The 17,482-nt window shown below is 54.3% G+C and overlaps 3 protein-coding genes; 1 reads left to right on the top strand and 2 right to left on the bottom strand.

The window, feature by feature from the left end:
* Positions 1-137: 137 nt before the first annotated feature.
* Positions 138-2,833, top strand: CHC_T00009197001 (WD40-repeat containing protein). XM_005710437.1 is given in 2 exon segments: positions 138-2,507; positions 2,508-2,833. The coding sequence occupies 1 exon segment, from the start codon at positions 138-140 to the stop codon at positions 2,505-2,507; it is 2,370 nt and encodes a 789-aa protein (XP_005710494.1). The 3' UTR covers positions 2,508-2,833.
* Positions 2,834-2,837: 4 nt separating this feature from the next.
* On the bottom strand, positions 2,838-3,005 carry CHC_T00007055001 (hypothetical protein). The gene has a single exon (XM_005710436.1). It carries the CDS (start codon positions 3,003-3,005, stop codon positions 2,838-2,840), a length of 168 nt encoding a protein of 55 aa, XP_005710493.1.
* A 1,930-nt stretch (positions 3,006-4,935) lies between these two features.
* On the bottom strand, positions 4,936-5,721 carry CHC_T00007054001 (hypothetical protein). The gene has a single exon (XM_005710435.1). The coding sequence runs from the start codon at positions 5,719-5,721 to the stop codon at positions 4,936-4,938; it is 786 nt and encodes a 261-aa protein (XP_005710492.1).
* Between the last annotated feature and the right edge of the window lie 11,761 nt (positions 5,722-17,482).

Raw genomic sequence — 17,482 nt, 5'->3', positions numbered from 1 at the left:
CTGTGCTACGGAGAGATAGGAACAAGCAAGTGGGTGCGACAGCAGTGGGACAGGGCGGAGTCGGGAAGACATGTGCCCTTCGAGCGATCGCACACGACGATGAGATTAAGGCGGAATTTTCGGGAGGAGTGTACTTCATGTCGTTGGGGAAAGACGGAAACGTGGGACGGCTGATTGATGAACTGTGTCTGATTGTGGAAGCGTCCGGTGGGAACCGGACGGCTGTGGAAATGCGAGGGCAGAGCGAGTTTAAAGCGGTGTTAGCGAAGGTACAAACATGGTTTTGTAGTCATGTGTGTCTGTTTATCATTGATGATGTGTGGGTGGTGAATGATATAGACGCGAATATCCTTCAAAAGTTGTCTGTTCTGGCTGAGACTGCGGGGAGCAGCGGGGGAAAGACGAGCAGACTACTGTACTCCACGAGGGATAAGGAGCTGTGTCAGATTGGAGAGCGGGTTGCTTTCGAGCCGAGGGAGAAAGTAGGGAAAGAAGCAGTTGAGATGCTTGTGCACGCGAGTGGGGCGAATCGAGAGGAAGTGGATGATGCGAGATGCAAGGAAGCCGTGAGTGAAATACTGAAAATGTGTGGCGGATTGCCGCTTGCGCTGAACGTGGCGGGAACGAGCGTGAGGTACATGAGGGAAAGATGGAAGGGAGAAAAATCAGAAGCATGGGGAGCGTACCTTTCGAGGATGAAGAGTCGTAACACGATTCGTGAGGAGAGTCCGCAGGACGGATATTCGTCGTTGAATGGGACATTGCATACGTCACTGGATATCCTGGAGTCGTATGTGGGAAGGAGTGGGGAGACGGTTGATGAGTTTTCGTTTCGAAAGATGCACCGGAGTCTGTGCGTTATGAAGAAGCAAGACCGGATACCTTTGAGTTTGGTTGGAGATTTGTGGGAGATGGACGAGGAGCGGACGGAAAGGTGTGCAAAGGAGATGGAAAGGGTTGGACTAGTAGAAGTGCAGTATGACAAGGATTGTGGTGGGTTGCGGGTGCATGATCTGACGCACGATTTCGCGGTGGAAGAAGCGAAGAAGAAGGAGGGTGTAGAAGAGTGGTATAAGAAGATGGCGGATGTGTGCAGGGCAGGAGAAGGGTTGCTTGCGATGAGTGAGGACCGAGACGGAGAGGGGAAGAGCGCACGGGAGGAGTATGTTTTCGAGAATATATATCGTGTTTTGAAGCAGGGTGGGTGTGTAGAGGAGCTGAAGAGGCTATTTTTGAGTGCGCGATGGGTGAAGACAGTGATACGGAGAGGCGGGGTTTGGCAATACGAGGAAGCTGTGAAGGGATTGAGTAGAAACTTGAAGGGGAAAAGAGGAAGCGGGAAGGTGGGAATGGGACGGGGAGATGAGGATGCAGTGGATGGAATGGTTTTGATGATGCGGGCGGCGCGACTGAGTGTACCGTTTTGTGGTGAAAACAGTACCGGGATTTACTTTCAACTATATGGGCGAGTGAAGCACAAGGCACGGGATTCAAGTTGTGTGCGAAACATGCTGGAGGAAATTGAGAGATACGCACCACGGCCGTGGTTACAGCCTGTGAGTGAGTGTGTAGCGCGAGCCGATGGAAAGATGGTGGAGCAGATTGTTCTGCCACATGACGGTACTGAAATTCAAGTGGGCATGGATTCCAGTGGTGAAGTGTATGGATGTCAAGTGGCGCGGCCCCGGGCAAAAGTACTAGTTTTCACGCAATCTGCTGAGAAGGAGACGAAGATGGTTGAATTGGAAGGCGAGTTCGAAACGGAGAGCCAGGGCCCAGGGGATCTTGAAGCAAGCAGGCACAAAATGTGTCGACGTTTCAGGGCATATTTTGGAATGTGCTTTGGAAGTTTAACCTCCGAAGTGACTGGAGAAAACCCGAGCGTGACTGTAGAAAACCCGAGCGTGACTGCAGAAAACCCGAGCGTGACAAGAGCCACCTGCGCGACTCTCTGTGAGAGGAAGGAGAATGTTGTTGTGGGATATGAAGACGGGACGTTGAGGCTGTGGAGTACGTCGGAGAGGAAAGTATTGAGAATTTTCCGCGGTCACAAGTCGAAAGTGGTTTGCGTTGCGATGAGTGGGGACGGAAGACGTGTGGTATCTGGATCGTGGGACGGGAGCGTGCGGGTGTGGGGCGTGGAGACGGGAGCACAAGTCGGGGAGGCGTTAGTTGGACACACGAGTTGGGTGGTTAGCGTTGCGATGAGTGGGGACGGAAGACGTGTGGTATCTGGATCGTGGGACAAGAGCGTGCGGGTGTGGGACGTGGAGACGGGAGCACAAGTCGGGGAGGCGTTAGTTGGACACACGGAAACAGTGCGTAGCGTTGCGATGAGTGGGGACGGAAGACGTGTGGTATCTGGATCATATGACAAGAGCGTGCGGGTGTGGGACGTGGAGACGGGAGCACAAGTCGGGGAGGCGTTAGTTGGACACACGGGTGAGGTGTTAAGCGTTGCGATGAGTGGGGACGGACGGAAGACGTGCGGTATCTGGATCGGATGACGGGAGCGTGCGGGTGTGGGACGTGGAGAGAGGGATCACACTTCATACCGGGAGGGAAGAGGATTGGGAAGAAATCAGGAGTCGGTTCCTGAAGACGGCAGACTTGGGTACTGCTTCTCGCGCAGGACGAACATCAAAAATATTTTCAAGGGGCGGAAGAAAAATATTTTCAAGGGGCGGAAGAATGGTGCAAAGGCGAGAGGATGGGTCTGAGGCTGTCTTGGCCCAGTTGGAGAGTGACGTACGAGACTTGCAGATAGACCACGATCACGGGGTCGCAGTTGCAGCGGCGGGCAATCTGGTTGCTATCATGAAAGCTAGTGGTGTAAGCTAGTGGTGTAAGTAAGTATCGAAGTGCGATGGCCGCTTGCCGCCCGTGACAGTAGTAGTGCGTTGAGGGTTTTTTGCTTTTGATTTATGAATGCGTGAGAAGCTCGCCTCACGGACGTTGCAATCCATGTATGTGTATGTATGAACTAGCAACCTGCTTCCGTTCATCGTGCGCTCTTGTGCTCAAAAGTTATAAAGGTATTCGTGAATGAACGGTGTGTTGAGAAGCGTTGCAGACCGGGTCAAAGCGGGGGCCAATCTCACTTCGAAGAGGCGATGGGTACACGTGCACAGGTTTCCACGTGTACAGGTTTCCAGGTTTCCACGTGTACAGGTCCACACGTGTGAGAAGACAAGTGGCAAACGAGGCCAACTTTTTCCCTCAATTTTACCATAAATTTCAACTTTACTAAACATTTGGGCCTCTCCCTTTACGGAGCGTCAGCGTCGTCACTCAGTCCAATTACAAACACCGTCCTTGCAAGGGGCATCGGTTACTGTGAGAGAAAAGCACTGGGCAGAAGGGAAAGTGTTCTGGCCGGCACAGGTAACACAAGCGGCCTCCAGTGACAGACCGACCGCGATAAGCTGTCTGATCACAGCCAGCAGCGAGACGGATAAGTGAGACGGATAAGTAGGAGCGAGAGTAGAGACGACGAAAGATGTTCTATGAGTTTGTCTAGACTGCGCCCCGCCGCCGCCACACTCTGCCAGCGGCGAGAACAGTGCGCCCCAGCTCCCCATCCCGCTGCTGCTGCAAGTCGGGTCGCGGCGGGGAAGCGTCCGCCACGCGACTAGAACGCGGCGGGGGCACGAGCGCTGTCCATACGTGCGGCGGCGACGGGCGCGCGCACGCGCAAGGGAGAGCGGGGGAAGGGGGAGGGAGGCGCAGCGCGTCGGGGTGAGGGCGCGCGCAACGGCGGCGGCGGCGCTTATGCGGACGCGCGCGCTTTGAAAGGGATGCGCGCATTGCTGCGCACGAGCGGGAAGCAGGGCGGCATGGTGCTTGCGCTGCGAGTCGCGCGTGGTTTGAACGGGAAGCGTTTGCGGGCGGAGCTGCAGCCATGCTACGTGCGGCTTAGAAGACGCACGACGGCGCGATTTGCGCTACCCCGGCGGCACGGGCCATCCGCCCGCACCTCAGCGACTGCGACCGGCCGCGCCCCGCGTGGGGCGCGGCGAAATAAGCACGTGGAGAGAGTGCGCAGTTACGCGCGGCGGACGGCGGACGGCGGACGGCAGCCCGGGTAAGCTAAAATGCGGCTTGAATATGCAGCAGTCGCGCAACAGGTGGCCGCGCGCCCGTTTTGATCGCGCGCCCCCGCCGGGCGGCCGTGCACCCGGCGCGCCGTCTTCTTGTCTGGCGGCCGAGAGGCTTGATGGGGGCGATGCCTTCCAGGCAGGCCGTCACTTTACTCGGCGGCGAAACGCACGGTAACGGGGCACGGTAACGGGGCCATGCTCCCCACCCGCAGCGACTCTCACTCCACGTTGAGGCTTGCAATACGTGGTCATTGCGGGCGAGGGAAGGAAGCTCATTTCTTCAGGCACAACATCAGTGTCGTCGGAATATGGCGGAAGCAAGCGACGCTCGCACTTGATCGACTACTCGGCGAGAGGCACAACTGTGCTGGGAGGGGATCATCGTTGCGGAATAATGTCGATTGAAATCCCCACCGGTGCAACCAAATCATCAAATTTTTGGTGTCGATCTAAAAATCGGAACCAATATCAAGAATTTGGTTCGGATAGTCTCTGTTTGATTACAGTACCCTTTACAATCCAGTTGTGCACGTTCTATTGGTCGACCGAAACGGCTTCCCACCAAAAAGTGCATCGATGCGGTATTTGCCTCGAGATTACCAGTGTCTCCCGCCGATCCAGAATGCTCACTACGGCGTGCATGCTCTTCCCCCTTCCATCCCTCCAGAACGTCGACGGCCCCGCCATCCCTGAGCGCGTCCTTCCCCGCCCGGCTCTTACACAACAACAACACTTCCTCGACTAACCAGGCGCGAATCTCCGCCATCTCCTCCCGTCCCACATCCTTTGACCTCCCCAAGCACATTGCGACCGCCGCCGTACCCCCACCAACACATCATGGCACTCGTCCGCCATCGCGCAGTTCCGCACCCAGCTCGCCCCCGCCAGCCTCTTCTCTGCCTCCCCCGCCTCCAGCAACCTCGGCAACCTCGTCAACAGCTGTCTCTCCGCCTGCCTTCCCTCGACCAACAGGACGTCTCTCCCCTCCTGGCTCGCGCACGCATTCGACAGCCGCAGCACATTCGGAATACTCGGTACCCTCTCCACGAGCACGAGTAGCGTGCCCCTCTCCCGAAACCCGTCCGCGCCCTCCGCTTCGTCCACGCCCGGCGCGAAGCGCGTCAGGTTGGACAGCAGCGCCGCGTGCAGCGCGACGACGTCCGCGTCCAGGACCACCTGCGCTGCGAGCCGCACCGCGTCCGCGTGCGTCAGAGCCGCCGGCTCCTCGTCCTCCGACAGGTTCACAAGCGCAGACAGTGCTAGAGCAGTGCGATTCGCTGCTCAGCAGCAGCAGCAGCCGCAGGAGAACGTCGCTCGCGGCTGTCGAGCCAATCATCCGCCGCAGCACCGCTGCCGCCGGCGCGTATGTTCTCTCCGGGATCGCGCTGCTCGCGGTCGCGTGGGGAGCGCGTGCTGTCCGTGAGCAGGGAGGACAGCGCCGGCAGTCTGTCTTTGTCCACGGTGGAGGTGAGAGGGAAGGAGTGCAGACAGAGTGGCGAGGGAGAAGGTCGCGGGATGGGTTTCGAGTGAGCGTGCGACTACGACTGAGGGTGCGATACGAGGGTGAGTACGAGTGTGAGTACAAGGATGCGATGGTGAGTACGAGGGGAATGTACTTCATTTGGTTCTCACCGGTGGGGCAGTTCTTTCCGAAGCATCAAACAGCCAAATAACGAAACAACCAAATTCTAGGGAGCCAATCAAATTACAGAAAAAGTGTGCCAAGTGTTGTTAATTGATGATTTGATTGCGTACCGGTGGGGATGCTCTAAAGACGCAGTGGCGAAAAAGGGAATAGTGAAACGTGTCCACATGGCTTCGTGGCGAGCTGGCCCGGACCGATGTCACACGTGTGTATGCAAGACATCACGACGCGTACAGTAGCACCCCCGTACAGCTGCTACTCTACTTCTCCTGGACGGTAGCGCCACGGCACAGTGGTACCCCTTCAAGGGTACCGTGAAGAAAGAGAAGGGGGGTGCGTGCGTGGGTTCTGTGGAGGGCTGTCGCTGCCATCGTAAAGATTGGGGGCGCGATACAATCTGATACGCTCACAGCATTCAGCACCCAGTACGGCAGCGGGGATAAGAAGGATGTGTTCTGCATGCAATGGAGTTATTTTTTGGTGATCGCAGTTGCTCCTTTGGAAATTGGATGGAAACAGTTCATGCAGCAACGCTGAATTGGCGGTTTCTTCATTCGGCTGAATTTACAAGTACCTCGCACAACAGGTGTCACGACTGCCCCTGTGCTTCCACGAAACAATCCACTACGCCATTACCTTGCCGATCATTTCAAGGCTGAAGATGGAGTCATCAATACAAGAGTTTTAAATATAAACATGTTTTTATTTATGACCTGAGATGACACCCCATTCATAAGACTACACTACTACTTTCTCGTTTGCGAGAAATCGCTTTCCTCCAGCATTTTTTTTGCTTCCACCGAATGTGCCTGCTAACATTTTGCTGGGTCCCTGTCGTATACGAGCAGTGGTTGCACTTGTAGCTTACATCCACTTCATGGACTTCTTGGATATGCGTCCGAAGAATTGTTCTTCGGCTAAACGTTTCCCCACAAGTTGGGCATTTGAACGTCATGTCTTCCTCGTGATATTCTCGAATATGTCTAACAAAGTTGTTCTTGTGATTGAAACTTGACGGACACTGTGTGCAAGTGTATGGCTTTTCTTCTTCTTCTCAATCACTCTTCTGCTCTCTGTATGATGCGATCCCGATGCCTGCCCCGAACGATTTTTAGTCGACCTGTGACTTTCCATTCTAGATCTTGGGATAGCGTCAACGTTATCCACCTGTGAAGACCTTGAGCAGAAGGGAGTCGTGATTTGGTGAAATTTTAAATCAACTTGAGACCTAAACCGAGTCCTGCATTGAGGACATTTGACATCTCCCCGTCGAGAACCTGATGATCTATCGGACTCTCTTTCAGATCTATGTGATGAAGACCTGCTGGAATCTCTTCCAGAGGTATGTGAGTGTTGTTGCCCGTGCCTGCTGTACACGTGTACTGGACCCTCGGCGACTTATATGTAGCCCCCCAACTCACCTACAATAAAACCGACCAGACCTCTTCTATCTCTAGAGACGCGTCTCCTTTCTCCCGGACGAACCGGTACTCGACCGTGAGGTGCTACAGTGTGAGCTCTGGCTACGGGAATTAGTGTACCTTTCCATAGTGATTTAAGTTGGTTTTAAGTTTGTATGCTTCCTTGAAAGTCTATTGAAAGTCAAATGATTGAATGAGTGTGTTGTGACGGACCGTACTCATCACGATGCTCCTGATGTATATACAGTTGAGGAAGGGGGCGGCTTTGTTGTAAGTACGATGCAGATGTTCCCAAGTGACGCTCGTTACCATTCTTGGCCATAGCCATGTCAACAGACGGGCGCAGCCGTTTCCAAAAAAATCGAAAAGGGCCGCATATTGCCATCTCCCTTTTTCGGAACGGACTGGTGCTCCCCGAAGAGCTGTGAAGTGTTTCTAAGGGGTCGCCTTGCACGTGCGTACCTTGTGGTTAAAGTTCAAGATCATCCCATTTACAAAGGTTATGAAAACTATATTCTCAAAGTTCGTTCTTCGATGTGTACAATGGCAGTGTTCTCTTTACTGCTTGGCCATAACGTCGAGTACGTTCCATTGCAGCGTTTGCGTGTTTTGCAGCCTTGAAATGATGTCATTATTTCCAATGACCGCCTCTGAAATTGAGTTTGCTTCTCGAATGTACATTTCGTGGCGAGCTATTGGTGGAAAGGCCATAGACATGCTATAGACTGTGTTTGCAGTACCTTGAGTGTTGTCTCATTGGCATTTCGCAGCAACGCTATAGTACCAAATTTACAGGACAGCTGTACTCGTTCTGTGATAGTGGCACGAGAGGACAAACGATGAAGCAACATGATATGCGCTTGGGCAAAAGAGATATAGAGGCCCATTCTTCGGAGCTCGTCGAGTTGTTGCGCTTACATCAGTCCGACCTTGCGTTCTCCAATTTTAGTTGCTATTGAAACCATTTCTTCACTGCATGTAGTGGATGTTGCAAGTTGTATACTGGGCTAAAGATCCCTGTCGCTTACTGATAAAAAATTGTGTCAGTACGATGGCATGAGACACAAACACATACTCAGGAGGTGTTGGGCGATCCATGTGCTTGTCCCCCATTTCAAATTTCTTCTGCAATCAACTCGAATCAACCCATTGCACCGCTTCTAATCTTCGGTAATTTCAAAAGAGCTGTCGAAATATGTGGTGGGTATAGCCCCTAAACCTTGTTTCCGTTTGTGTCTGAGAGCCTGATTGCCTGGAGGCCAGACCAATGTCCCGTCTCCGGGTCTGCCGTTCAGCATGACTGCTATCTCCAGCAGAAAGCTGGCCCGTATCTAGGTTTCTCCCACGAACGAAAAAAAAACAGTACTTGGTTCCCTCTCTTCTCCATTTATTTCTGCTTGTAGAGCTTCGGACATGAGTTCTGATTTGACAACAACTTCTCGTATCTTTTCCTTACCACAATACGTTTCCCTGGCTCTAGCTTTTTTTCTCGGGTGTTTTTCGAGGTCCTCTATTCTCTGTGGCGGAAGAGCTGGACTTGCGCCTCCTTCTTAATCTCTGCCCCCTTGGCCAGCATATTCTGTCGTGTTGTGATCCAAAAAGGGTTAAGAAATGCCCCTATTGAGGACACACTTTGATTGAAGTGAGATCAATCTAAAAGTGCGCCGCCCTGCAGAGCAGTACAGGGGGGGTCGCTCAATAGTGCCTACTTTAGTAGTGCTTCCCTCTATATAGTGCTATGGCTCACCCTCTGGCACAGGTTATCATAAGCTCACACGTGTATCATCCGGCATGGTTCAGTACTCAAAAGGATGAAGTTATTTAGTTGTGTTATACAGGCTTTGTTGTGTTTGTGTTAGAGCATCTCCACCGCGCAGGCAAATTGTGGCCATTTCCAAAATATGGCGACTCAGGCTTGAGTTTGGTCTCCACCGCGCAAATCTGCACACAAATCTGTTTCACAAATCGTATGATAAATAGGATTTGTGTCTTGACGGCACACATATTTTTTGATTTTGTGGCGCGTCACGTCACAAATCCCATTTTTTGGCAACACTCTTCTGTTTGAACGGGCTGATTTTTTGTTACTTTTAGACACCGAAACAGCAAGAACGCGGGAAGCCACGGGTACACCTGACCCGCCCAAAACGTCTGAGCATGCTAAATGCGCAGTGGACGGTCTATGCTCGCACTGCACATGCCCGCATCCACCCGCACGCAGACATTGTGCACGCGTTAACACTCATTTATTATGGGAGTCCGCGGGCGTGGATGGGGGCTAACTGAACTCGACCATCTGGCTAAGGCGTGGGTGGCGACGCGGCTGGGTACGCTTCGGGCGGGGAGGACAAGTCTGGGTGGAAGAGGTCAGCGTCGACGAACTGGACCTCGGCTTTGTGTCCTGCTGGTCGGGGTGGCGGGCGGCCCAGAAGTCGGGGTGCGGGAAGTCTGGGCGCGGATCGGGGGCGGGTGCGACGCAGTGCGCGGTGGAGACCGCGACGCGATTTGCGCAACGGCGATTTGTGGTACTTTCGCAAACGGAATGCGCAAAACGAATGCCCATGTGGGAGCCTGACAAGTGTCCAAATATAGAAACAATTTGCCTATGCGGTGGAGATGCTCTTAGCAGTGTGCTTTGTCCCCAAATATATGTATTTGAGCCTCCTTTATATAGTGCCATCCCCCCAATAGTGCCATAGCTAGAGGTATGTCACGCTATAGCACTATATCGTAGGAGGCACTGTACTGTATTGTACTAAGCATAAAGATGTAATAAACCACCAACCTAGAGCATCGGTCGGTATCGGTTTAGGGCTGGAGCGCTTCTGGAATATTGGTATAGCCGCGAAAAGGAGATCTCTGAAACGTGTGGGCACGTTACGTGTTACATGCGAGCTAACCCGGATGGAGGTGACGCTGTGGAATTTTGTTTGATCTTATTGAGGTTTCTTTTCGACGTGCCAAATCTGGAACAAGACAGCCAGAAATGCACATATCACACGAAACACACCTGTACAGTACCAAGGGTACAACACTGCGACATGACGCTACGCGTCATGTCGCTATATACGGTATATTGCGATTTATATACAGTGGACCCTACGCATTAGTGCCGCCCCATGTAAAGACTAATAATACAGCACTAATTCGGAGCGGCACAATCAGATGGCAGAACCACTACCCGGCCAGAACTCTGTTATTAGAGTCTGCTGTTGTTGTCTTTGACCCTGTCTCTCATGCCTACATCAGAATTTGTGGAAATGCGTGGTTTGGGATGTGTTGGGGGTTGCCCCACGCACGCAGCAGGAATAGGCGGCCTGTACGTCCGTGTTGAGGAGTCGCAACAAAAAGCTCAAATGTGACGTTACAGCTGCCTCCTTCAGCGTGATCTTGGCGTGACGGTCACTCAGAATGAGTTACAAATAAACTCATACCACGAAGAGTGCCAACAAGACACAGGGGGGTGAGTTGCTCGCCTGGATCGGTCCGAATTTCTTTTCGGTATTGATGTCATATCACAAAAAAGGTGGTCTCGTCGTCCAACAATGAGATCAAGAAGTTCCCAAACGCGTTCGACGATGGAGTGGGTCTGCCCTTTCTGCTGCAAAGTATGCAGAGCTAATGTGTACCGCGCCAAGCACGAGAAAACGTGCAAGGGACCACCATCACGCCAGCCAATCACGCCGATAACCAAGCATCGTCCGGATAAGGGCCCTTCTGTTTTGCCAGGCCAAATCCCAGACACGCAGAACCTGTTGAGTACTAACGGCTCGCTTGAAAATGAGACTTATGGCTCGGAGAGTGAGGGACATGCCGAAAATGACTTCATGATGGCAGAAAAAGAAGGATCCGAAACCGAAGATGAAGAAGAGGAAAAATTGCTGTCTGACATTCCAGAGACCGAACTAGAAGACTTCGGAATAACTTTGAGTCCAAACAGGCAACATCTGAGTCCACTTCGAAACATTAGTACAAATTCGCTCTCTGTAACAAACCTACAGTATAAGGCTGCAAGGTTCATTCTAACGTCTGGTCCTTCTTGTAAGGGTCTTTCTGAAAAGACGACGCACCAGTACTTGTGCTCTCTAGATGAAAATGGGGATGTCCGAAAACTATGGAATAGCAGTACTTTGTTCTGGAAGGACCATCGACGAAGGCAAGAATTGGTTTTGAGGAGGTACGGGGAGTGGCAGCAGCTTACAATTACTTCTGTCAGAGCCGATATTTCAAAATATACTGCACTGATCAGGTGTTTACCTTCAACTATTGTCCACCTCGTCACGAATGCTAAATACTTGTCCCCAGGTAATGGTGTACAATGGAAAGATGTTATGCGATTTGTTCCGGAACAAAAATTGAACCCAGAAGGTGCACGAATTCTAGATGACATTTAGTCGGGGGAGCATCTTATCTACCTTTTCAAAGCTCTTGCCAAGAAGAGAAGCGAAAGTAATACCCTATTTCTTCCCCTGCAGCTTTTTATTTACAAAGGAAATGTTACACGTTTAAATAAGCGTTCAATGTATCCGGTCGTTTTATACATTCTCTGTTTTTCCGGTCAGGTGAGGCGACGTTTAGCGGTGAATATTGCTTTCATTCCTGTGGTTAGCAACCTTTCATCAACTGGGAAGAAGCTGTCTTCAGAAATAACGAAGCAAGCCAGGTGCTCAGCAATACAGCAAACAATGCATGCTCTACTTGGTCCACTAAAAGAGGACTTGGTTCTCGATGCTGGTTTCCCCGATGGCGTTAAAAGAGCATTTACGCCGGTGTTCTTTTCGATTGTGGCAGATCTGCCCGAAGTGGCAGTTCTGTGCTCAATGAGATACGGCGTTAATACTGCGTACTCCTGTGTCGTGCACTGGGGTCGCGGTGTATAACCCCAGGGCAGAGCACGCGTGTTCGGGACGCGGGTTGTACGGGAGACCACCCGGTGATAACCGGCGACGGGGTCCGGGCGCGATCGGCGCAGTAGGTAGCAAAAAGGAGGGTTAGAACAGGGGATCGCCCAGGGGGGGCGGAGTGGTAGGGATGTCTCGCGCGGTAGAGCGGTTAGTATCCTCGGTAGCAGCACGCGCGGTAGAGCGGTTGGGATTCGCGGTCGTAGATGGGCTCGCGGGGTGTAGCACGTTATGTGCTAGACCGGCGCGAGGCTACTACCGCGGATCCAAAGACTCAAGAGTAAAACCCAAGGCTTTGTGCCTTCTTTACTTAGGGTCGAGCGTCGACTATATACTAGTCGACGTCGTAATAATAATAATAATTATTATTATTAATTAATTAATTAGAACACGGCAATAATTACCGGCGTACCAGCCTCAGCGCTGTACAGTACGCAATACCCCCTGTATCGGGTTATGATACCCGCCTACACGTGGGAATCGACACGCCTAGACGTGGAGTGACAGACTGTCAGTACTTCGACAGGGCTTACACCCGGCCATGCCTGGGTGGGTAGTTACACGATTACACGTGGTACATGTACACGATCATACGTGGGTAACACGTGGGATGCGCACCCAGGAGGGTGGCATCCCGCGTATGCCTCGCGATTGAGGGAGGCGTAACAGTGCACTACATAGCCCCCCTCTCAGAGTAGAGCGTCCCCGCGAACTGTAATCCGGGCGATTTCGCTAAGCATGCGTACAGTATCCCGGTCGATGACCGCCATGATTTCCGCCCAGTGGTGTACAGTATCTCGGGTGGATGCCCGAATTGATTTCCGCCAAGTGGCGTACAGCACCCCGGGCAGATGGCCGAATCGATTTCCGCCAAGTGGCGTAAGTGTCCCGGGTCTAAGCCCGATATGACCCGTCGGCGGAGCGGAAGGTGTTCCGACTACGGGGTGGTCGAGTGTGTTCGTACGCCTCGCGAGTGTAGCCGGCGAGTATAGTCAGCTTGTGTCCGATACAGGGCGCCATGTATGCGGGGATATACGCCCGAGATGGCGGCGTGTGGCCTCGACCGAGCGAGTTGTGGGGGCGAACCATGAGCGACGCCCCCCTCCTGTTGGAGAGGGCTCCCTTCCTCTCGGCGGAGGGTCTGCGAGATCCGGAGCTAGTCCGTACGTACGCTACTGCGTCGGGCGAGCTCCCGGGCGGCCTTAGTTTGCAAGCCGTGTTCTCCCGCGATTTTACCCACCGATTGGTCGTGGAGAGGGAATTATTGCGCCCCGAGTTTCGGCGGACGGACGCCGAGTCGCGTGAAGCGTTCGTAAGTTTTCTCCGGCAGCGCATTCGCCGTACGCCGTGTAATCAGTTAGTCCCGCGAGCGTGGGGGCTCGACACGTGGGCGTACAGGTCGGAGGCGGACCGGGGTTATGTCGCTAATTTACGGCGGGTAATGGAGGGTCTCCGCGATAGGGAGGAGGTACCCTCAGTCTCGTTGATGGCCTGGGACACTCCGTTGATGCCCCCCGGCTATGACGTCGAATTGGAGAGGCGGCGAGAGCCCGTGATGCATGGGAAGCTGAAATTCGAGCGTCGTATGAGAAACCGAATGGGGGTATTCATCGCCTATGAGTGGGTCGAGGTAACCTCGTTCGAGCGAGAGACGTTGCACACTCGGTACCCCGAGGTACCGACGTGGTTGGATCAGTATGAAGTCCCGGCGGACTTCATAGCTGAGCTCCCTCCGTGCCTAGTGTACTATGGCCTCTGCATGATGGAAGATCCTCAGTCGCCAAAATGGATGGTGTTCCTGAGTGAGTGGATCGCGATTATAGCCAAGCACTTCATCTGGTCTACGTATGATGGGCGCCTGTATGTCCTCCCTACGGCCGTGGTGGAGTGGTTGCGGAGGCTCGACCTGACGAGGGTGCTGGGGTCGGCGGCGCTACAGGAGCGTCTACTCGCCCTGTTGGATATCCACGACAGTGTTGACTGGCCTCGGGTTCCGTATAACCAAGGGCACCATTATGACAATCATCGCGTGAGGAATCACTCCCCAGGTCGGAAGTTTGATGCCGGCACCCCGCTAACGGGCAACTGGGTGCGTATCGCGGCCGGGACCTTGGACGTCACCCAGCCCGAGCTGATGCGCGGGCGACCGGAGCAGGCCACTGGGGGTAGTGTCGGAAACACGCGCGTACGAGTCCGGAAGGAGACTCCCGGGGGCGATCCCAAACGCGGGGCTCGGGAGCCCGTGCGGGTGAGGGCCAAACACGGCGAGCGTGGAACTTCGGCGTATGTTTTGATGGCCGAAGGTGAGGCGACCGGGACGCGTGTAGGGGCCCCGGTCGGGGAGGGACGCCATCCGACTGAGTTGTCGGAGGCGGACTTGCGGGTGCTCCTGCGCAACCCGCGGATGGTGGCTGCGGTACGCCGCCTTGTGGCGGAGGGCGGTGCAGAAGAGGGCGCCGTGGTACCTCGGAGCGCGTCGCCCTCAGCGGCCGTCTCCCCGGCGAGGGAGACGCCCCTACGCGTTGTGGCGGAGGGCAATTCCGACAGGGTCGTCGAGAAGGGAACCTCTGCTTCCCCTACAACGGAGAAGGGGGGCGGTGTAACTCCTGGCGAGCCTCGCGAGGTGCTGCCGGAGGAGGAAGTCGGGGACTATGTGGAAGAGGTCTAGCCCGCGTACGCGTCACTGTAGTCGTCCATATGCGAGTTACGCCCTCGGGAGTGCGAGTAATAGTCCCTCGATTGTCGAGTTACGCCCTCGAGAGTGCGAGTAATAGTCCCTCGATGGTCGAGTCATTTAGTGCCAGGCCTCGAACCTGCGAGGTAGTCTAACTCGCCCCACGGAAGTGGGGACCGAGATCCTGAATAAACCTCGTTACATGAGGGAAAGCCGCTAGATCCCGACGTGCGGACGAGCGCACGGTACACCCTCTCAGCGCTGTACACGTGGCGTAGAGGGAAATCCGCCTTGAGTTGGCGAGTTCTATTTTTCTCACGTCGGTGAGTCTCATTCCGACCTCGCTTGGCATACCCTCGTCTTGGCGTGTCCTGTCCTCCCCCTGGCGCGGGTCAGGGAGTCGGTCGCCGGGTCTTGCCTTGCGATTCCCGAGCGTCTTGCTTGGCTGCCCTCCTCGAGCGAGCGAGTCCTTGTATCCTCCCGGGGAGGTGGTCTACGCCTCACCTTAACGGGGGTTAATAATGCGACCCCTTCCCTTTTCCTCGGCGAATCCCGACGTCGTGTATGCGAGAATTTCCTACTCGGGGGAAGAGGTCGGATGTCCTTCGACCTGCGAACCGACAAGTCCCGTCTCTCTCCCTCTCGCGAGTCGCGGTCTCGAACTTGCGAGGTTTACCCTCGCAGTCATCCGGCGGAGTTGCGGGCCTGCCTCGCCCGTGCGAGTAGTTGTACCTCGTCGGGGAGGGAGTCACCACCCCGAATTGACGGGGGGGAAAGGGGCGCCCTCGTTCCATGAGGTAGTAGGTTGACACCGCTGTCAACGTGTGTCATGCCTCGAGCGGGCGAGTATCGGCACCTCATCGGGTGGAAGAATCACAACCTCGAATTGACGAGGGGGGGCTCCCTCGTTCAACGAGGTAATAAGTTGTTACCGCCGTAACCGCGGGTCATGCCTCGATCGAGCGAGTATTAGCCCCTCGGCTACGAGTTAGGCATTCGGCATCCTCTTTCACCGCGAGTCATGACCCTGGTATATGTGCGAGTTCCCTCCTTGGTACGGGAGGCGGCTTTTCCCTTCGACACTTCGAACTGATGAATCCCGTCCTTCTCGCTTCTGCGAGGTCACCGTCTTCGTTGTACGAGACGTTATCCGCGGCCTCTTCTGCCGGGGCTAATTCTGCATACCGACGCTGTCGGGCCGGTCCCATAGTGACCGAGCGGGTACCCGCAGGTGCTTGCGTCGACAGTAACGTACGACAGTATTGTAGTTGTGGTATATCGCCAAGTGTCCACTGGTGTACATACTGTACTCGAACACCCGATGGTGTATGACTAGGACCGCATTGGTTAATTCCCAATTCGAAAGGTAATTACCTTAACGCCCGGTAAGTTGGGCAGCGCAATTCGCGTCCGTGTACGTACTGTACTCGAATCATACCGTCAAATGTATGATACCGGCGTACCTCGCTGGCGCCCAAGTGCAGGACCGTTACTGCCCGACGTGTAGTCGTACCGTTACAGTCTGGCACTGTAAGAACGGGGACTACAGTAGTAGATATAATAAAGTAGGGAAGGGGAAGGACTCGAGGGGATCATCGATCAACGCAGTGGCATGATCTCGAGGTCCGACCCCTTTGTCCCTTGGTTTTGTGCCTAAGTCTTTCGCCTGACTACGTTTTCGTCTTCCCTTTTTGTACATCGAGTACAACGAAAAGTACGCCACCGCAGGGGTAACGCACGACGAGCGCTCCGCATAGCGCCCGGATTCGTCCTCCGTGACGGCGTCGCCTCCGCACGGCGTCGAGTTACCACGTCGAGGACGTCGATCTGCCATTCGTGGCATCGTTGTGTCGAACCCACACAGTTCTACCAAACCTCTACCAACCAGCTACCGAACTCCCTTCCGTCTTGTTTTGTGGGTCTTACTACACGTGTGCACGGCACTCGTCGCGTCTCGCACGCCTCGAACTACAGTACGACGTGTCGCAGCTCCCGCTACCCGAAGCCGGTCGAGCACCGCACGTTCTACTACACTGGTCTCCCGACCTAGAAGTGTGAGCGCACGCTACGTTTGCTGCGCAAAGCAATATCGTTGGCAACCGTCGCCTCGTCGATATGAGTTCGCCTCATCGTTCCCTCGCTGGTTCCGAAGCCGCGGAACTATCCGCTCCGATCCCACCGCCGGTTGAACCGAGCGGAGTCGTTGAACATGCTTCCGACTTTCGCTCAACGCAAGGTCCTCCCGACATGGATTCGTACGAAAGGATGCTTCGAAACCTTGAGGATATACGTGAAGCGCTCCGTAGCGACGTCTATGATGATGTCTACGAGCATTGCCGAGACAATCTCCGTGACCTAATGTTGGGTCGATACCAATCTTTCACGCAAGGACTTGAGAGCCTCCGAGCTCACGTCGATACGATCGAATCTCGACTCGTCCTTTGCGAGAGCCTTATCCCCGATAGGTCAACTGACCTGACCGCAGAGCAGATGGGCGCGTTCTCGCGCCTAGCCGCTCAAGTGAATCAGCAACGAAGCCGTGCGAATCGGCTGCGAGAGAGAGGATCGGATATATCCTCAACGTCCGCGAACGCTCGCGACGTGTCTCGACCGAGTCCTGTTTTGTTGCGCCCTTTTTACCCTCTTCCTACAGGTTCCGATCGTCTGGAACCGAATGGGCTTCGTCGTGAAGCTCACGCTCGTGAAGCACGGGCCACAGGCCCTCCGTTTGTGTCCCACAA

This window comes from Chondrus crispus, genomic scaffold (genome assembly GCF_000350225.1).
Source record: "Chondrus crispus Stackhouse genomic scaffold, scaffold_60, whole genome shotgun sequence".
NCBI lineage: Eukaryota > Rhodophyta > Florideophyceae > Gigartinales > Gigartinaceae > Chondrus > Chondrus crispus.
The sequence above is the reverse complement of the archived record's forward strand: the minus strand, read 5'-3'. Positions and strand labels throughout refer to the sequence as shown.